This window comes from Dipteris shenzhenensis, chromosome 32 (genome assembly GCF_047967505.1).
Source record: "Dipteris shenzhenensis isolate YYH24624 ecotype China chromosome 32, Dip_SZ_1.0, whole genome shotgun sequence".
In the NCBI taxonomy this organism is placed as follows: domain Eukaryota; kingdom Viridiplantae; phylum Streptophyta; class Polypodiopsida; order Gleicheniales; family Dipteridaceae; genus Dipteris; species Dipteris shenzhenensis.
In genome coordinates this window covers 32,703,629-32,725,389 of record NC_141627.1, presented here as the reverse complement: position 1 = coordinate 32,725,389, position 21,761 = coordinate 32,703,629, and the positions used below count along the sequence as shown (strand labels likewise).

At 41.6% G+C, this 21,761-nt stretch overlaps 2 protein-coding genes across 3 annotated transcripts in view; both read right to left on the bottom strand.

Annotated features, from left to right (window-relative positions):
* LOC147880627 (putative aldo-keto reductase 1) overlaps positions 1 to 21,761 on the bottom strand; it is a 100,046-nt gene that overhangs the window by 61,205 nt on the left and 17,080 nt on the right. The window lies entirely within an intron of this gene.
* On the bottom strand, positions 13,512 to 15,366 carry LOC147880628 (uncharacterized). 2 transcript variants are annotated; one of them, XM_087371107.1, is made up of 3 exons: positions 14,519 to 15,366; positions 14,215 to 14,417; positions 13,512 to 13,934 (listed from the first exon to the last, which is right to left on the bottom strand). In XM_087371107.1, exons 1-3 carry the CDS (start codon positions 15,280 to 15,282, stop codon positions 13,777 to 13,779), a joined length of 1,125 nt encoding a protein of 374 aa, XP_087227233.1. In that variant the 5' UTR covers positions 15,283 to 15,366; the 3' UTR covers positions 13,512 to 13,776. The 2 variants fall into 2 exon arrangements, with proteins under 2 accessions (XP_087227233.1, XP_087227234.1); XM_087371108.1 differs by having other exon boundaries at positions 13,512 to 13,904.

The window sequence follows — 21,761 nt, the reverse complement described above, 5'->3', positions numbered from 1 at the left end:
AGGGTTAGGGTTTAGGGTTTAGTATTTAGGGTTAAGGATTTAGGGCTTAGGATTTAAGATTTAGTGTTTAGGGTTTAGTGTTTATGATTATATTTTTAGGGTTTAGGGTTTAGGATTCCGGGTTTAGGGTTTAGGGTTAAAAATATAGGGTTTAGGGTTTAGCTTTTAGGGTTTATGATTATTGTTTTAGGGTTTAGGATTTAGGTTTTGAGGTTTAGTATATAAGATCATGAGCTTAGAGTGTAGAATCTAGGGTTTAGAATTGAAAATTAGGTTTTAGAATTTAAGTTATAGGGATTAGGATTTAAGGTTTAGGGATTATAACTATTATATAAGTTTAAGAGCTTAGATTATATAACCTAAGATTTAGGAAACTTTAGGATTTAAGATTTAGGGTGTAAGATTTAAGATATATAGACTATATAAAATATGCATTCTAAAGTATTTAGTTTAGATATATATAGACTATATGTTATGCTTTCCAAAGTGTTTTGTTTATAGGTACGATACATTGCAAAGGCTTTACTTTAAGTAAGTATAAGTCTACCTAGTCAAAGTATCCTACTGATTAGGGACAAGCACATAGGCTAAAAGCACACCGATTCATATATTTTTACATTCATGCTGCATGGTGTATCAAAAGGTACGATCCTTTGCAAAGGCTTTACTTTAAGTAGTTACAAGCCTACCTACTCAAAGTATCCTACTGATTAGGAACAAGTACATAGGCTAAAAGCACACCGATTCGAAGAAGTGATGTATGCACACTGATTAGGAACAAGTGCATGGTGTATGAGAAGAAATGAAAAAGTATTTGATAAGAAATATTCGAAGAAATATATATTCCATATCATGGACATTATAAGAAATATGTATTCCATATCATGGATACCATGGATATCTGGTGCTTGCTAAAGTAAAAAAAATGATATGGATGCAATGATAATGTAGTCTTCTAGATTCTATGGTTTTAAATACTTACCTTACAAATACATTATCCAATTTTGCATTCTTTCGACTAACTAACAAGTATTATACACATGGAATCATGGATATCTGATGGTTACTAAAGTAAAAAAATGATATGGATGCAATGATATTGTAGTCTTCTAGATTCTATGGTTTTAAATACCTACCTTACAAATACATTATCTAATTTTTCATTTTTCGACTAACTAACAAGTATTATACACATGGAATAAAAGCATACATGCTAAAAGTAAGTGTGTAAATTTTAATATTTTCTTAATTTTAAAATTAATTTAATTCTTTTATTGACTACTTTTTAAAATTGAAAGATTATTAGTATATAATCTACATAATTTTAAATGTTATTAATGTATAATATTAATTATTTATATATTTATTTAAATTTATATAATAATTAATTTATATTTATATTAGTTTTTAAGTTAATAATGTATAGAAGAGCAATATATTCACTAATTCTTCATTGTTTTAAGACTAAGTATTATATAAAGCACATATGCTAGAAGATCTCCTTTCAACTTTTTTCTTAAATTAATGTATTTATATAATAATTATATAATATTTATATTAATTTATAGATTAATAATATATATTTTTAGCAAAATTATATTTTAACATTAGTTAATAAAATTTTATTATATTATGGGGTAAAAATATTATAAATGGATTTCTTATATTAATAAAGTGTAGTGAGAAGAGTTTTTTGAAAAGATTTATGATTAAATTTTGTTTTGAAGTTGTTGCATACGCAATAGGTAGGACATTTGAGTGGTTTTGAGGTTGATAGAGATATTCGTAATAAAGTGTAGTGAGAAGAGTTTTTTGGAGGATTTGTGATAAAATTTTGTTTTGAAGTTGTTGCGTACGCAATAGGTAGGGAGGTTTGAGTGCTTTTGAGGTTGAGAGAGAAATGTTATAGATTGTTTTTTTTTTTAAATGAGTTTTTTGGAGAGTTTTATGATTGAATTTTGTTTTGGAGTTGTTGCGTACGCAATAGGTAGGGAGGTTTGAGTGGCTTTGAGGTTGAGAGAGAAATTTGTAATAGATTATTTTTTTTGGTTGATGAGTTTTTTTGAGAGATTTATGATTAAATTTTGTTTTGAAGTTGTTGCGTACGCAATAGGTAGGGTTTGAGTGTTAAGTTTTGTTTTGAAGTTATTGCGTATGCAATAGGTAGGGAGGGGTTATGAGAGTTTGAGTTAAAGAGGAAAATTTGTGGAAAAAAAGATTTAATGCTTAAAATGGTTTTTTAAGTTGTTGCGTACACACAAGTTTTTGAGAAAAAGATCGGATTTGAAAAAAAATTCAAATTTATAAAAACTTGATTCTTAGAAGTTCTTGCATACGCAATAGGTTAGAAATGAACTCACCTCTTGCAACATTTTGAAAATTTTTGCGAATCCTGCAACAGGTTGATGAGAGGAGAGAAGCGTGGAGTGTAAACGAATGATCTTTGAATGAAAGAGAGAATGAAGAATGTTCTACTTATAGTGAACCTAAAAGAACTAAAAAAACCTTAAAAACTAAAAAAAGCTGACTTGACCTAAAAGCTATCCATTTCCTATAAAACTCTACTTCTCCTCATTCTGTCTCACAACTCTCTTATTCTCTCTCACAACTCTCCTGGAGCTCCACCACCTCTCCACTCAGGTACTCCCTCCCTCCCTCTTCTCCAACTTCCTCTCTCCCCTCCTCTTCCCCTCCCTGCCCCTCTCCTCCCGCTTCTCCTCTCCCTTCCCTTCCCTTCCCTTCCCCCTTCCCCTCTCCTCCCTTCCCAAGGCCCCTTCCCCTCCCCCTTGCCTGCTCCCTCCTCCTTCCCTCCTCCCGCCCCCTTCCTTCCCTTCCCCCTGCCGCTTGTCGTCGCTCCCCCCTTCCCTCTGCCCCCCCTCCCTCCACCCTCCCCCTCCCTGTCGTCCCTCCCCCCTTCCCTCCCCTCCGCCCCTCCCTTCCCTCCCCTCCGCCCTCCCCATGCCCCCCCCTTCCCTCCCCGGCCCCCTGCCGTCGACCCCTCCGCCCCCCCCTTCCCTCCCCTCCGCCCCCCCCTTCCCTCCCCTCTGCCCCCCCCCTTCCCTTCCCTTCCCTCCGCCCTCCCCACGCCCCCCCCCGCCCCTGCCCCCTACCGTCGACCCCTCCGCCCCCCCTTCCCTCCGCCCTCCCCACGCCCCCCCCGCGCGCCCACCCCCTGCCGTCGACGGAAGGGGGCGGGCATGCGGGGGGGGGCATGGGGAGGGCGGAGGGGGGGGGGCGGGCGCGCGGGGGGGGGGGCTGGGGGGGCGGAGGGAAGGGGGGGGGTGTGGGGGAGCACGGGAAGGGGAGGGGGGGCGAGGGGCAAGGGGAGGGGGGGCGGGCGAGGGCCGGGGAGGGGAGGGGGGCATCGCCCCCCTCCCCTCCCCAGCCCGCCCTCCCTCCCCTCGCCACTCCCCCCCGCCCCCTTCCCTCCGCCCGCCCCCCGCTCGCCCCCCCCTTCCCTTGCCCCTCCCCTTCCCTCACCACACGTGTGGTGAGGGAAGGGGAGGGGCAAGGGAAGGGGGGGGCAGGGGGGGGCGGGCGAAGGGCGTGGGGGGGGGGGCGTGGGGGGGTAGGGGGGGCGAGGGGGGGCGGAGGGAAGGGGGGGGTGTGGGGGGAGCACCGGAAGGGGAGGGGGGGCGAGGGGCGAGGGGGCGGGCGAGGGCCGGGGAGGGGAGGGGGGCGATGCCCCCCTCACCTGTTGCGTGCCCCCCTCCCCGGCCCTCGCCCGCCCCCCCTCCCCTCGCCACTCCCCCCCGCCCCCTTCCCTCCGTCCGCCCCCCCCTCGCCCCCCCCTTCCCTTGCCCCTCCCCTTCCCTCACCACACGTGTGGTGAGGGAAGGGGAGGGGCAAGGGAAGGGGGGGGCGAGGGGGGGGGGGCGGGCGAAGGGCGTGGGGGGGTAGGGGGGCGAGGGGGGGGGCGGGCGGAGGGCGTGGGGGGGGGGCGTGGGGGGTAGGGGGGGCGAGGGGGGGGCGGGCGGAGGGCGTGGGGGGAGGGCGTGGGGGGGAGGGGCAAGGGGGAGGGGGGGCGGGGATGGGGGGAGGAGGGGAGGGGGGGCGGGCGAGGGCGAGGGGAGGGGGAAGGGGAGGGGGAAGGGCAAGCGGGCGAGGGGGCGGGCGAGGGCGAGGGAGGAGGGGCAAGGGGGAGGGGGGGCGAGGGGAGGGGCGGCCGGCGAGGGGAGGGGGAAGGGGAGGGGGGGGCATGGGGAGGAAAAGCGGGCGAGGGGGCGGGGAGGGGGGCATCGCCCCACTCACCTGTTGCGCACGCAACAGGTGGGGGATCCCCCACCTGTTGCGTGCACAACAGGGGGCAAGAGGAAGGGAAGGGGGGGCGTGGGGAGAGCAAGGGGGTGGGCGGATGGAAGGGGGGCGTGGGGCGGGGAGGGCAAGGGGGAGGGCAAGGGGGAGGACACCTGTTGCGTGCGCAACAGGTGCGGGGCGAGGGCAAGGGGAGGGGCAAGGGGAAGGGAAGGGGGTGCATGGGGAGGGAGGGCGGGCGGAGGGAAGAGGTGGGCGTGGGGAGGGCAAGGGGGCGGGCGAGGGGCGGGGAGGGGGACATCGCAAGGTGGCGGGCAAGTGGTGATTGTGGGGAGAGAAAGGGGGCGTGGGGCAAGGGGAGGGAGCGCGGGCGGGGAGGGGGAGGGGCTCACCTGTTGCAGGGCAGCAATGCCCCTTCGCCTCCCCCTCCCCGCCTGAGCCCCCTTCGTCTCTCCCTTGTCCCACGCCCCCTCCTCGTCCCCGCCGTCGTCCCCTCCTGTCCCGTCCCCTCCCGCTCCCCCTTCCCCGCGCTTTCTGCGTCCTGTCCCGTCAAAATTAAAAAAGTTAAAATAAATAAAACTTAAAAAAAATCAAAAAATTAAATTAAATTTTAAATATAAAAATAAACTAATTAATTAAAATAAAATAATTAAAAAAGAAAAAAATATTTTTTATTTTAAAAATTAAAAATAAATAAAACTTAAAAGAATATTTAATTAAAAATTTATTTAATATTTTGAGTTTGAAAATCATTGTATTTCTCATTTTATATTTTTGATTGTTTTTCAGAAAACTATAGCTTCCATGGCTTCCAGTTTTGGTTCCAAGGTGTCTTTCAAATACCTTGAACATGCTTGGTATTTTATGGAGCGCAAATCAAAGTATTTTTTGGTGATCACTTCAGAGAACATATCAAGCCCGAAATATTCTGCAGAGGCAGTAAGAAATGGTGGCATGGTATCAAACATCAATATTAAAGAAAACAATTTGATAGAATTGTGTGCCAAGGAAAGAATGACGAGGTGGTTTACAAGTTACGAGTTACTTCGAAGCACTTCTTGAAGCCATTACCAGATTCAATTGAGGGATCCCAAGAATTACTTAATGCCTTAGAAGCATTGAAGAAAATGTGGGATGCATTTCCAAGTGGTGGTGTTGAACCTTCAGCAGCACTAAGTATGCCATCTATAACATATAACCCTCAAGTACCGTCAATATCTGTGGCGGTAACTCCGGTAACTCCAACAAGTGTAACTACAGTATCTCCAACTGTACCTACACCATCGACTGCTGCAACTACAGGAACAAGAAGGAGTGATCGTGGAGCAGACTCAAGTGCTATAGCTATTCCCAGAAAGAGAGCAAAAATAACTCCTACTCCACGTGGAGATCGCTCAAGTGCAGGCTATTTAAAACCAGGCGAAAAATTGGATAGCGATGAAGAGAAAGATCAGCAAGAAGAAGATACAAGTCTCGAAGACTTTTCTATAAGTGTGGCGGACTTACATCCTCCAGAGGATGAGGGATACATTTGGGGATTTTCACAATTTAGCGTGGCCACAATGCTTATTGATCGAGCTTCATCGTTCACAAATCAAAGAAAGCTCGATAAGATATTTGCACGCAAATTGTATGAAGATACAAGGAAAACAAGAACTCCCATTGCCACTAATATCACTCTTCGTCCTATGGCGTTTAAGAGACATCAAGAAGATGATCCTACATTGCCTGATGTCACATTTCAAAAGCGCGTGGACTTTCTTGATGCTTTTGAGAACTTTAGAAGGAGTGACTTTGTTCGTGGAGAGGCTTTGTACCAAAGCCGATATGGGAGTGACATCGAGAAGAGATACATGTTGGCAAAGAATAGATTCTTAGAAAGATGCAGGTTTGAGCCCATTGATGGGCAACACTTTTGTGAGGCTTGCAGGATCGCCCTTGATGAGGGAAGAAAAGGAAACTTGCCACAGATTGAGTGGATGGAAAAGTTTCAACGGGTCATTTGTCATATATGCATATTTAATGATGACTCGAAGTACATTCTAGAATCAGAGAGGCTGAATTCTGCTCCATTTAGGTTGAAAAAAAGCTCTTCTCTTTCTGAGATCTTGATAAAGGCAAGGGAGTTATGGATGGGCTGTGGAAAGCCACAAACAGTGAAGGGCAGGAGACCTACATCGGAGCACATGGCAAAGAGGACTCGGTTCTATAGATGCTTGAAAGGTGTTGTAAGCAATACGCAAGGCATACCAGGTAATAAGGTTGAGGCAAAGGATTTGAACACCGCCGTTGCAAGATACAGGGATGTTACCTGCATTGTCTTCCGTGAGGACTCAGTGTTTCAGAGCATCGTGGATGTTTGCCAAGCATATGAAACAGGAAAGATATCCTTTGAGGCACCAGAGCACATTGCAACTCAGAGGAAAGAAATAAAGAAACCGATGTCTATTGTTTGGTGGAGAGCTTTAAGGTTTGTTCCAGATGCAATAACAGAAGAAGTATGCAAGAAGATCCTAAGTGGTGACTGCTTCTTTGGAAAGAAGAGCAAGCATAGCAACTTAGATGAAGTGGTCACCCGAATGATTCAAAGTGAGGCTGCTCTCTCGACACTATTATTTTTATTGAAATCTGATGATGAGTTAGGTGGCAAGTCAATTGATGTGGATAAGAAGAAAGCACTTAGCCTAGGTCAACTCCTTGATAAGACATGGGCTAGAAAGTGGTTGGCTTCAATGGATGCAGATGCCACACCAACAAAGGATCTAAGAGCTAAAATGCCAAAGGTTGTTGAGACAGAATATATGGACATTAAGAAAAAGGCCTTGCAGTCTAGTACCCAAGGTAGAGCAATTGGTGGTTTAGATGATGGTTCTCCATTCAGCTTCTCTTATGATGTCCTGCTATCAGAGAATGATACAAAATTTGCACACATCAATGGCATTGATACGGAGCATTTCATAACAATGAGCGGTCATGCTTGGGAGAAGCCATGCGTATTTTTCATAGATGAATTGCAAGACCTTGCAGTGTCACGGATAGTTGAACTTGTGCGGTTTATTGTTGAAGGTCCTATGGCAGATAAGAAAAGATCAACGTTGGTCCTGTTCGTGACAGAATCACAAAGGGATGCCCTATATGCGAGTTTGACATCTTCATTTGGGTATTTACTTTCAAAAGTATACCATGGTATAGTCCTGCGTAATCATATGACTGTCTTGGAAGGCACTGCCATTCAAGTCTTGCAGCCTTTCTTGATGTGCTTCTTATCGAGGGGTGGTGGTAATCTAATCCAAACTCCTTTAAGGACTCTCGAGCTTCATTACTTTGAGGACCATAAGGTTAAGCTTGATGCAGCAATGGTGGATTACAGAAAGCCGATGGATCCTGATGTGATACTAGAGATGACAAAGAATTTATTGAATGATGGGTGGGAAGTAGCATTGTATCGAATGGGTTTTGTTGCTGAGAAATTGCTACGCCAAGGTAAAAATGTAAATGTCATTGATACCCCCCATCAAATTGAGTTCTTTGACACATATTACAGTTGCACTACTTTCTTTGAGGAGGAAAATCTCAAAGAAGAGGGTAGTGAGTCTGAGGGTGATGATTCTAGCTCAGGTGATGATGAGGATGAAAGCTCTGCATCCGATGACTTACGGCAAGAAGAAATCCGCACAAAGAATAAGGGTGATCAATTGTCAACTAGAGTCAAGGAGGTTCCACTCATCATACGGGAAGGTTCGCGGTAGCAAGAAGTTACAGTAGTACAGCACGTCACAGGTAAAGGTAAGGCTAAAGAGGTGGAAGCACTTCCCTTAAAATTAAAAGTGAGGAAGGCACCCTTGATCTTAGATGAAGGACAGGCAAGTGGATCGATCTTGGGTGAAGGACAGGCAAGTGGATCAGGCAAGGAAGCCTTACTCAAAGAAGGTATGGACGAGGCAAAGCATGACCAGGAGGAGTTACCAGGAGGCATAGATGGTTCTTCAACCATGACCTTACAGACTCCAGAGCAGCCTACTAGTCAGGAACCTAGTAGCCAGGTCCCTACTTACCAAGAACTTGGTCATGAGACTCTAGAGCAGCCTACTAGTCAGGTGCTTGGAACTGAAGAGCAAACTAGTAAGGACCTTGCTACTGAGACTCCAGTCTTAGAGCAGCCTATTAGTCAGGACCCTGGTAGTCAAGGGCCTGGCATTGAGGACATTGGTACTGAGTAACATGTTGGCTAACGGCTTTGTAATCACAAGTTTTGAACTTCTATGTAAAGCTAATATCTAATAAAAACTTTACTGCTTTTTTGATTTCTTTGCTCTCATTATTGTGTATAAAGATTGTTTATGAGGGCCATTTTATACTTAACGGTGTTTTTTAATACCAAGTGTGGTGTATATGTACACTACTTACACATAAAAGGATTTATCTACACTACCTTTCTAAGGGCTTTATGTACACCACCTTTCTAAAAGAAATGGTCATAAAGGTGTGTGCACACCACTTATACATAAAGGTGTTTATTTACACCACCTTTCCAAGAGAATTGGTCATCTATTATTGGTCATCTATTGATGTTCTTAGGTGATTATGAAGATGTTTATGTAGACCGTGCTTTGTAAGAGAATTGGTCATTTATTATTGGTCATGTATTGATGTTCTTAGGTGATAGTTGCTCAATTCACAAGAAGTTATGAAGATGTTTATGTAGACCACTTTGTAAGAGATTTTTGTGAAGTTATGAAGATGTTTATGTAGACCACCTTTGTAAGAGATTTGGTTATGCATTGATGTTCTTAGTACTTAATCATTAAATCTTTTGTTTTGAGTTGGCAAATCTAGTTCAAAATCATTAAATCTTTTGTTTTGAGTTTGCAAATCTAGTTAAAAATCATTAAATCTTTTGTTTTGAGTTGGCAAATCTAGTTAAAAAACAACATTACTAGTATATTCAAAATTTTTGGACTGTTTTTTAGTCCATTTCTCAAATTGGACTTTACACAAGTCCAAAAATTTTGAATAGTGTGTTTCTAGTTTACGTTAGCACAGAGGATCAGGTAACTGACATATTCACGAAGGCATTGGGCGCAGAGAAGCTGTGCAAGTTCAGAGACCTGCTTGGTGTGCAGGAATTGGGATTGAGCTCGAGGGGGAGTGTTGAGATATTGAGCTCCACTCGTGATATGTGAGGGTGACCATTGTGCATTTATGTCACCGACTTGTTAGCTGCAGATGCGGTTGGTACACCGCCCACGAATAATAGCTAGATGATAGCTATCCTTATGTACTCTAGTTCGTGGCTCAGTTAGTATGCCACCTTAGTTAGCTGAGTTTGGTTTGAGACCCACATATAGGGTTCTTCTATTTCTTTGTACGAGAGTTCTTTAAAGAGGAAAACTGTTTTCAGCCTCCACCTTTGTGTGTATTCCCCCATTGTGTATGTGAGAAAGCCGCAAGTGAGACTCCTTCCGTCTTTCCCACTATCTTCACAGAGGAGCACCCACTAACATCAGGGATTTCCTCGATGTTAAGTTGAAAAATCAGCTTCTGCATATTGTGAAACTCCTTTAGCCAATGCTGATGGTTTTTTGGACCATAATATTGCTCACAACAGTGACTTTATCATAGAGGAATAGAGATGCAAATTTTGTGGAATGCTCTCTTGCTCTTTTCCTAATTCTATGCCGCAATTTCCTACTGTACCTCCGTCTGCATGTGGGAATGCTCTCTTACAGGGGTGGAGGTGCTTCTCGCGAGCTTTTGGATCGACCTTTTGATTTTATAACCACAAATAGATGGAAAATGTACCCTCTTGGATCAGCTTCCACCGCCCTCGGATGATGCCTGCTCGACCTCCTCCTATGGTTTAAGGGTCGGGAATTTGTGCCGAGTGAACACGAGTAGTTGGAAATCGGCCCTTAGACTACGGACCGGGTGCTGGTGTTCTCGGGGCAGCAGGGATTCCCTATTCCAACACAAGGGAGGACAAAGAGGCAATCCAGAGGTTTGTGTTAAGTTGTGAGGGGGACAGAGAAGTAATCTAGGGGTTTGTGTTAATTAAGATGCTCTCATGAAGGGAGATGAAAGGGACATGAAAGGGGGGGTGGAGGGGTAGGGAGTCAATTTTCAAAAGCTTTGGTGCTGCAAGCCATGACGATTCCCTCCCTTCCTCGTCCTTTCGTTCTTCTTCTTCTCCTTGCAATTGCGGTCTTCTTGCTCCTGCTCTGCTTCCCAACCCTATCTCCAGGTACCTCTATCCTTTCATTCTCCCTCATTCCCTTTCATTCTTCTCCTTTCCATCAATCCCCTCCTTCTTATGTCTCTCTTTGTTGTTTCGCTTCTCATCTCTGGCCATTTTTCCCACCATTTTAGCATTTATTCTTGCTTGGAAATCCAGCTTGGGGAGGTGATGGATTTGTAACTCACATCTGACTACCTTGCAGTAGCCAAAGAATCATGGTACCAAGGGGAGGTGTTGAGCTATGGTGCCATGAGCACATATTAGAGGCTAAGGTATGGTATAGGAAAGAATCAAAGTAGCCACCCTAGGATGTGGACTACATGATGTGGAGATGTGGATCAAGGATATCCACAAGGGGAGATGTGGATCAGAGGATCCCACAGGTGTTGACTATTCAAAGGGATCTCTCTATAAGAAGCCTATCTCTTGTATTGCAAAAGCATAGATTTACAATAGATTGATTCATAGTTGCTCATCATCTCTTTCTTGGAGTTTCTTCTATGCTTTGAGCCTCCATAGTTCTTATGCTCATGTAGTTGCACTAGGTTTAGCACGATCCTACATTCTTTGACACTACCTAGTCAAGGTTACTAGTTGACTTGGATCTAATCTAAGCTATTTGATCAAGAGACCATACATCCAAGAAACTACCCCTCAAAAAAATGGTGGAACCCCATCTATGAACCACGTACTTACACATCACCAGCCAAATGTAGAACTTTTCATGGAAACACTCCAACTTACCAAAAGCTTAGAGAACATTTCACCATAAGAAGACACATTATTATGTAGAAGAGCGCTGCTACAATTGGAGGAAATGGCAATAGAGCACGCCGATCATGCAATGACTGTGACATGTGGATATGATGGCATGCAAGCAAACGTGGAAGACAACTAGAGTGTATACACCTGGGAAAGTACGAGTAGAGCGGACACATGGTTACCTTGATGACCAAGAAGTGCCATGTGCTAGCCATCTCGATTAGAATCTAGGTAGACTTTGGATCCCTGACTTAGGCCCTTCCCTACTTGTCAATGGCATCGATCAGTGGAAATGAAATCTCCATCATCCAATCATAGCTCTTTCTAACTCAAACCTATGGTAAAAGCCCTACCGAGAAAGTAAATCCGAATTTTAAATCAATTCAATCATGAACACGTTGCATTCTACTAACCTTGAAAATGACAACAACCCACAATTCACAAACTCGAAAATGATAGCAGACGATATTTCAATGTGACACATCATGATTTTCATCATCAACTTCTTAATCGTGATTCGCCACATGTCATACGCATCGATGGGATAGTTAGAACTAGGGCAGACATAGTCGTAGACAAGAGCAGATTGCTTGGTCAAGAAAGCATACTACCAAGTGCTTGGTGCATAGAATGTCCTCTAGGAGTACTGTCCCATGACTGCGCCGACCACAAGGAGCAAAGACAGACTAGTCTAGCCACAAGTTGGGACTCTACCCATGTAGAACAGTCTATTGAGGGAGTCTACCTATGCAAAATAGCGAGTGTAGAACAGTTTATCTGCACATAAGTTTTCCAATCAATTAGAATTGTGCATCGTCAATGACTCTGATATGCCTTTGCCACATGGCACCATGAAATCCACACCCGCCCTTGCATGTTGCACATCATATGCTCGCCACGTGTACCCACCGTTGCTATCATTCTTAGTGCAAACATTGCTACTTAAGGTGGTCAGATGTGGGTATTACAAGATCAAATCCTCCCTTGAGTGCTTACATGGCTACTTGCAGGTGGTCAGGCTTGATTTACAAACGTGTGGGCTGAAGGTGGCAAGGTTGTTGCTTCTCAATACATGTTGTCGATGGCGTTTTCTTCTTTGTTTGATGTAGCTTGATGCATGATGCTTTGTTCTTCCATGTGCCTTAATGCTTTATGTGTGGATGCCATGTTCTGTGCTATGGTCATCTCGTACACTTGTGCTTCCGGTATGTTTTTGCATTCATACATTGCTTTATCATTTATTGCAAAGGTCTTACCATGAGCATTTTTGCTTCAATGGTAGTGTCTAATTGCTAACAATGACTTTGACTTGATAGGCGCGTAGAGCTTAAAAAGACGATCACTTTTCCTTTTTCAAGCATGTGCGAATTCTTTCTGGATTACAAGTTATAAACTGTTGAAGTTTCTGTGAAGAAGAGGCCTTTGATGATGTGGCTGAGGGATTCACATGCTGCACTCATACTGTGCTTAGCAAGAAGCTGTGTGCTTAGGTGGCACTTGGTGATGTGGCACTTTAAACTAACCCCATAACCTAACCATGGCTATGTTTGAATACGTTAATTTAACTACAAAGCTGTAGGCATTCTCTTTATCTCCCTATTATCTCTTCTATATTACTTACATGCATTTGATATGCTTGTTGCCCAATGACGAGGAATATGCCTTTATTCAATCAATATTTTCAAAGCTTAACTATCAAAAGTGAGGCATAATACTAGTACCTCAAATTAAGAGTTTGTTCAAGTAAGTAAAGTTTATCATAATCTTTACTTATGGTGAAGATTAATGATAGCTTCATATCCTATGTTGTTAAAACCAATTTTTGTGAGATGAAAATGAATAAGTGGATTTCTAAATGTGATTTGATATTACCATTCTCATCATCTTTAGCAAAATATCTTATCCCTTTCTTTCAATCAATGTCTTGAATCTAACTTCTTAATTATTATTCTTAAAGTTTGTTCTCATGGACCCAAATTGTTTCCCTCAAAATAATGATTATATGATAAAAAGTTCAAGACTAAGTGCTATCATCCCAACCAATAACTTCTAGAATAATAACACGCTCGAAAAATCCTTTAAACAAGGGTTCTAACTTCTAAGTAAAGATATACTTAAAGAGTCTTGGAGTCGATAGAGTCTTGGGGTTATAACAATCCAAGCATAGATAAGTTAGGCCAAGAGCCAAGAAAATTGGATGAAGGAAAAGATATAATGTAGAGTATTGTAAGCAGCTCACTTCTACTATAGAGTACAGTGTAGAGTTTGTAAGTAGCTCAATTATATTGTTTCCCTTTCCAGGAAAAAAAAGGGAATGAAAACATAAAAATAGGCATAGATGTGTAAGGGAAGTTTCTAGACTACACTAATTAGTTATGTGCCAATCATTCTTCATGTCTACAAAGGTTTTATGTTACACTCTAGTGTCCAAAGACTATGGTTGATAGAAGAGCTTGGACAGTATCAATGCATTGGCAAATGTCTACGTGGACGAGATGAAGCACTTCACCATGGGTGATGGAGACCTAAGTGTCCTCAAAGCCCAAATACAAAGTATCTACAAAGCCCAATACCAAGACCTCAAGGGAAGTTCTTACGAGGGACTTTGCCTGCAATTTCAGGCTTGGGCATCTCCTCTTTTGGACATCTCCATCTGGTCGTAGCATACACCATTGTTTAGGCCCTAATGGGATCAGCAAAAGGTCGAAGAATGTTCAACATTAGATGTAATCACAAAGAAAATAAGAGAAAACAAGCGTGTACTTTCACTGTCCTGATTGAAAGAGACTTGACTTGTCCAGTCTGTTAACTGGCAGGACAGCACACTTGAACATCGACGAAATGTAGCATTGAGATAAAGTTCATAGGTGTATTTCTCGACACCTTTCCTTTGTATGCAGATTTTATGCAAGTTCAAACAGTTGTCTTACGTAACTGCAATTCCGAGTGGGCTATGCGAGTACCACTAGCTGAATGTTGTTTCCCTGCACCTTGCAAAGCTCTCGCCATCTCTTCATCAAAGTGAGTACCCCCAGGCCCTGATCTTGACAGTATGATCCGATCTTCCTCTTTGAGGCTTCCGAAACGATGCAGATGTAACCACACAGAAATTACCTGGGTTTTGTTGGAGGATTCTTGCCGAACCTGGTCCGAATGGGTAACTTCCCTGTATATTTAAAGATTGGTTAAAGAGACTATCGACGGAGAGCGTCTTGACGATCACCAAACAAAAAGTTAAACACAACGATTATTGGGTGAAAAACTTACCTGAAGAACCTCAGAACAGAGGGTGTCACCACCGGCACATGAAGGCCATCCAACGGCTTCTGATCCGTAACAACGTGGCCCAAGTGATCTTGGGCAACCATACAGTTGAGGCATCTGTGCACTAGCTTGACCTGATACTTGAAAACATCGTACTCAGCCTTGATATTTCTAACAGTTTTCTGAAGTGTATAAACAAATTTGGGAGTCTTACCCAACCTGCTTAGTTTCTCATAGACCACCTGCTCCGCGCAACTCTCATATTTATGCGACTTATCAGGCTCTTTGGGCATCTCCAACCCCTTTTCTGCAAATTCACTTTGCAACAGCTTCGTCAGCCTCGGGATCTTATGCTCATCAAACGCGCCTTCACCTTGAGGGGGCCAGACGTCCTTGCGCTCCTTGAAAGGAGTAGAATTCGGATGCCTGTCAAATTGGTTGATACGCATAGTTGCCCTCAGTTTGCTGCTGGCGCCTCTCATTTCGTGACCATCTTCACTCACAGCCAAGGAGATACAGTTGAAAACGCCAGACTTGTTAGCATTCTTGTCCCGGAGGACAGGGGACAAGCGAGCAAAAACTGCGAGGTCGACTATCCTCCAAAGATGAGTAGACCGCTCAAAGGGATCATAACCTGAGCTGCACAACCCTGACCACAGAGACTGAGCGTGCTGGAGATTTTGAATTTCGTTGGAATCGGTCTCTGTTGCGATGTTAGAATCTGAAGAGTAAAGCTCAAGGCTGCGCTCCTCAACAATACCATCCATGGAGATAGAGAACCAAATGAAAGAGAAGAACGTACAACGTGTAAGTTAATTTCATCATACATATCACTTCAAGTTAATTTCATATATTATTTTTACAAGTCTTCACATAGTAACTTTTTGGGCGTTTGTTTTGCCTTTCTCTCTCTCTCAAGGGCCGTGGTTGGGTGGAAGTGGTTGGGTGGAAGACTTCTTCCTCTGTCCGATCGCTCGCTCTTCTACCAAGGAAGATGCATATTGTGAACTTGCACATTGCAATCAATGTTCGATTAGGAATCTTGAGTTGCAGGTCACCATTGAAGGCTAGAAGACTGACTAAACGCACCAAATTCTGATGTGGCAAGAAGAAAATGTGCCTCCCATTGCAATCAATGCCTCCCATAGCTGTGTGAAAAGACTCCCTCAGGCTTTTCACTCATACATGGTAATTTTGCAAGGGCCTTAAATGATTGCTATCATGGAAGGATAATATGAGAGGGGATTTAAAGGTAAGGGTAAAATAGCCCTTAAATGAATGCTATCATGGAAGGATAACATGAGAGGGGATTTAAAGGTTGTCGTAATCTAAGAGTGAGGTTGTCCCATCTCCTTTGGCCCCCCTAGTGAAATTTTCACCTTGTTCCTTTTTACTTATTATTCTTTCGAACCTCGCTCTAGGACGTGGCTCTAATCCCACCACATGATAAGGAAATCTTTTTATTTTCTAACTTTGTTGTTCTTCTTCTTCTTTTTAAAAAACTGACACCCCACATTTTCTAGATTTATTTAACATGAATTGTTTGTTTCAATTTTGTACAAATGTAGTAATTGAGCATTTATCAACCACATGAATGTATGAGAAAGCAATTTCCTTAGAGAGCTGAAACATGAATACATACAGTGTTAAGTGCAACTATCCACAAGCTTGAACAAAAAATTCCAAGTCTCATAAAACCCATGAAGTGATCTATCCTTTCAAAAAATTTGCAAGAATCATCTATTCTGATGGAACTAAGAAATCAAATCCAATGGATGCCATCAATAGGCCAATGGCTTTGTCCTAAGGGAATTTGTCAAAGGGGGGGGGGGGACGGCTTTAGTGAAACTTATTATAGATTTTTATTCATTTGAGGATAATAATCTCGAGTGGTAGCATAAATTATGACCAGGGAACCAATGCAATGCTAAAACAAAGTTAGTTGGGATTGTTACAATAAAGGTGTGCAAGAAGGCTAGTTTTCTATGTGAAACTACATCACTTAAATTATGTTTTTGATGCAATAATTTTTTTTAAGAATCACACAATTGAGTTGTAAAAATGGATATCAATATTCCCAACCATAGTGTATTTTGGACTACTAATAAATAGCTTTAAATTGTAGGTTTGTTGATGCACATTTTTATACAATAATGGATGAGTGAAAGTATTATAAATTTTGTTATATTCTCACTAGCTTGAGATAAATATTTTTTGGGTCTAGGGCTCATATCTTTAGCCTACTTACCTCCTTATTAAGGGATTTTCTCTCAAAAATAAATTTATGGAAGATGTAACTGCTAGTGACAACATTATCAAGGTAATAATGTTGTTCTCACATTTCTTCATTGTTTGAATCACATATGCACATATAGCGCAATCCTACTGCTGTGTTACTACTACATCAAACAACATGCTCTTGATTGTTGACAATCGTATTGATATTTATTAAAGCATGTATTTTTCTATGTATATATGGTCTTTGCATGCTTCTATCATTTTTTTTTGGGTATATTGAAGATATCAAAAAATGCAACCAATTCGTCAGGGATCATGATATTCAAAGGGAGACCACGATCCTTATACCTCAATTAACTTGTTGGACTATGTTAACAATCTAGGAACCATTTGTAGTTCAGTAAATGGAGGATTTTTAGACTGGCATGAATTATATGATCATGATTGGGTAGATTGGAGTTCGCTTCAACTCACCTTATTTGGTTTTTGGGAACGTGATTGTCACCTTTGAAGGGGATGGCAATAATGAATAGATCCATGAGTCTCAAGCTGGATGTAGTTTCTTCACTACTAGATGACCTCAGAGTATAGGAACAAAGATAACTTTACATTTGAAAGAGGATCAAGTATATACTGCAATATTGCCTCAGGCGGAGAATCACATTATAAACACACAAAAGAGCACCTTATTAAGGAAATGACATTTTCTGTTTGAGGGACCTACAAGCAATCTACCAGTAGAAGGGGTGTCAAGAAAAAACAATCCCAAAGTAATAATTTATGTATTTACATGTCTAGAGGAGACATTAAAATCAAAACTAGTAAGTAAATATGCTAAATTTTATAAATTTTAGATATAAATGCACACTTATAGGTATCGTTATTAGAGTGACAACAAAGGAAAGTAGTGCAGATCCAAATTAGTGGAAGCATTACAAAAAGTACTTGTGAGTGATCTAAAAGAGTAGAAGGCTCCCATCATCCAAAGCCTTACTCTACATCCACAGATAAATCATATGTTGGTTTTATCAATGCATTGGGTGCTAGACACCTACTATTTCATGCCAACAGTGTGCTACCAGTTAATGACCAGTCACCATCATGGTAGCTTCTTGAGCTTGCATGTAATTTTATATCCCAAAGGTATTTTTTGATTAGTTTTAGTGCCATTTATTACTAGCAGCATGTCATTAAATATAGGCCCATTGAAGATGTTCATCACAAGCATCTCCTCCTCCCTATCGCCTACCTCAAAACTCTCCTCACCATAAACCCACATCAACACATGGTTAGCAAAATTTAGAAACAGGTAGAGTACTTTGAGTGTTTATTCTACCAGCGTTTTGAGATAATGAAGCATGAAGTTAGTTTCATGCTAATGTCGGGAGCGCATCTCATTCCGGCCACTTTGAAAGGTGGTGCCGACATTGATACCAGATACATGGGGATGCCTAAGGAAGAGGTGCTAGAGATGGCAATTGAAGATTTACAAGATATGATTAAAAAGGAGGGCCACATGCACGTTGCCAAACCTGCCTCCAAGACCTCGAAGGACAAACCATCCCCTAAGACCCCAAGAGAACTGTACTCTATTTTGAGAAGTACTTCTATAATAGGCAATAAACCCAATAGGGATGAGCCTTTGATAAACCTGGTAGTAATGAGTCTTTGAAAGTAACCCCTCTATTTTTTCCTTTATCATAGATTTTCTTTCTATAAAAATGTTTAGCTCTCTTCCTTTTGGCCCCGCTACTAGGTCTATGGAGAGTTGGGATGGTATTTTATTAATGAGGGCGGATGTCATGAAGTATATGGCCATGTTACTTGTGCAGTTGAACATGTGGTTAGTGCTCTTAAGTATATGGTTAATCATGTTCTTAATAGTCTTTGTCTTCATTTGTTCTCACATTGAGAAAGGGTATGTTATATTACAAATAAAGAGAAACGAGATACAGATCCTTGGGTATGCAGGCAGCTGCATGCAATTCCAAACCCATGGGACCTCGGTAGAGAGAGAAAGAGAGGGTTGGAATTAGAAAATATATTCTAGCTATCATTGAATATGTCCAAAACAAGTCTTGCACCACTGGGCTTGCATTCAGGGTAACACTGTAGCATAGATTTTCCAAGATCCGTGTGAGGAGACTATGTATGTCACCAAGACTGTGTGAGGAGATCTTATATGTCATGATTTCAAGGGAGGAATAATTGTGTAAGGAGATCTCTTCAAGACTAGAAGAGGAAATATTGTGTGAGACACTCTCAAACTGTGCAGAGGTGGAGGAGCAGGGTGACACATCTGGGAGGGGATGTTCATAATGATATCTTTTAACCTACTTGTTGGGAGGTAGAGGTTTAATGGGGTAAGTAAGGCCCTTCAGTGAACATTTATATTAGATCATATCTTAGTACTTCTAATATAGATAAGATGATATGGAGAATCATACTATATAATTTGAAAATGTCCATCAAATTATAAATTCAAACTAAGTGAAGCAGTCATAAAGAGAGAACCACCGTATCCAAGGATGGATAAATGCAAAGACAATTTATTGCTTTAAATTTGAATTTTTGAAAAGAGACAACCATTGTATCCAAAGATTGATAAATGCAAAGACAATTTATTACTTAAAACTCAAGTTATGTAGAAAAGCTGAACATATTAGAGGGGTGGTCAGCCCCAAAAAAAGACCCGGGTAATATATATCCAAGTTTTACTCAAGCATTTGATTTTTTTTTTTTGCGAGAAAAAGAAGAGAAGTTGTATTAACAAGAAAAAAATTTTAAAAAATATTTTCTACCACCAATAGTAGGTAGTCAAGGTCTATTTACAATAGATGCTAACACTTTGTATCTTTCATACTTTCTTCCAAAATACTAAATAGTTCTTCGAATGTCCGCCTTGATCTCATCAATATCCAACCGATCAGTTCTGACATTGCAAAAGACCACATTATCCTAAACTTCTAGACATGCGCTATAATCATTGCTCTTATCAATTGCTAGGCATCATACAAACCATCATTAAGACTACCTTTATCACCAAGAATAGTTATCTTCCAAGAGGGTCGAAAGGAAATTTGAACAGCATCAAATCACTTAATATTTTCATGCAAACTTTTTGACTAACTGAACAATCACAAAAAAAGTGCCTATGCGTCTCAATATTGGCCTTGCAAAATGGACAATAGGGTGAAACCGTAGGATGCCACTTAGATATTCTTTCCCTCATAGGCATCTTGCACCCTCCAAATAATTAGATTTAGCTTAAAAGAAGGTGTGGCTTTAATACTTCTTGAATCTACCAAGCCATAGTTCACATTTATCAAAAGGGACAATAGAGTTCCACTAAGTATGGACCAATTCTACTATAGGAAAAGAGGGAGGCACTTTGAAGTCTTAAAAGAACACCCATGCATTAGCTTTGCCAAACTTAATGCAAAGCCCTTAAGGTCATCACTACGCCTGTATATGTGACTTGATGGCCAGTCATCTATAATATTCTATAAAAGGTTTACGTCCAATCCAAGAGCTAGAATCTATGATCAATTGAGTCGATGGACCATCAATTTGCTATGCTCAGATCCCAAATATCTCTCAAGGATTTTAGGCCCTTTCTATACAGCTTGGCTCCACTCTTGGGTGCCTTCTAAGCAAGGCAACATTATCCCTAACGGCCCATCCTAATAACCAAAGCAATTTTGCTAATGAGGCATCCCCATATAGGTATCTGAAACCAATCCAATAGCAACCATTGACTTCACCCAGAATCGAAAAGTGATTCTGAGGTTGAGTCAAATTTAAAAAAAAACAGCGAATACAACAAAAAATGGTAGCCGAGATTCAAAGAGATCAAGTCTGAGATCTCTTATATTTAGTAAGAACTTGTGATGTACGCAAGGCTTCCATGACATAGGCTCAACACAGAGCACATGGGGGCCTTCAGCAACATACTTCGCAAACTGTGGGTTCTTATTATATTGAAGGCCTTCCCAAAGTTCCTCTATAGATGCGCTGTGATAGTTTGATCTCCTTCTCCTTCCCATTCCATTATCCCTTCTCCTTTTTCCCTTTTTCCTTCTCCTTCTCCTTCTCCTTCCCTTTTTCTTTTCCTTCTCCTTCTCACTCTCATCCCTCTTCTCATTTCTTAATTTTGCCATACTCATTCCTTCTTCTTATCCTTCTCTTTCCCTTCTCTTTCTTGATCCTTTCCTTCTCCTTCCCTTGCATGCATGTTTAAGTTGAATTTGTGATGCCTTAAGCATTCACAAATGAGATGGGGTAGGTTGTATGCAATGTTCTTTCCTTCTAGTTGGCGGTCATGCATAAAGCGTTATGCATTGAATCTTCATGCATGAAGCTTTAAAAATTTAAAGCAATAAGTATATGCTCAATTCATATGAATAAAGATTTGATGCATATGTTTCATATGCATAACTATTTTATGCATATGCATATGCATAAAGTCTTTAAAGCTTTATGCATATGCATATGTATAGGGTAGATCATGCTTTTTTATGCTTGTGGAAAGAGGGCATGCATGATGCAAATAAGGGATTGCATGAGGTAAATTGCATGAGGGTGGGATAGGGAAAGAGGACTAAGAGTATAGGGGTAGAGCATGATGTTTAATCTTATCAAAAGAGGGCATGATGGAAATAAGGGAATGTATAATATTTTTGCTCTTATTCTCTTCCTCCCTTTTTTTCTTCTCTTCTTTCTTTCTTCTCTTTTCTTCTTTGCTCTTCTTATCTTCTTCTCTTCTCTTCTAATCTTCTAATCTTCTTCTCTTCTCTTCCTTTATTTTCTTATTTCTCCTCTTCTATTCTTTTATGTTCTTCTTCTTTCTCTTATTCTCTTCTTTTCTCTCTTCTTCTTTCTCTTATTACTCCTAGTCTGAATGCTCTACTCATTACTTGCCTTATTCTTTGTGTCTTTGTGTATTTGCAATTCATCGTGTAACACTTATTTCATTAATTTTGGACTTGTCAATGTACAAATTCATTTT

Coding starts and splice junctions, on each gene's coding strand:
- LOC147880628 (XM_087371107.1), bottom strand. CDS start 15,282: ATGGATGGTATTGTTGAGGAGCGCAGCCTTGAGCTTTACTCTTCAGAT. Junction 14,418..14,518: donor TCTGTTCTGAGGTTCTTCAG/GTAAGTTTTTCA, acceptor TTAAATATACAG/GGAAGTTACCCATTCGGACC. Junction 13,935..14,214: donor GAAACAACATTCAGCTAGTG/GTACTCGCATAG, acceptor TGATCCCATTAG/GGCCTAAACAATGGTGTATG.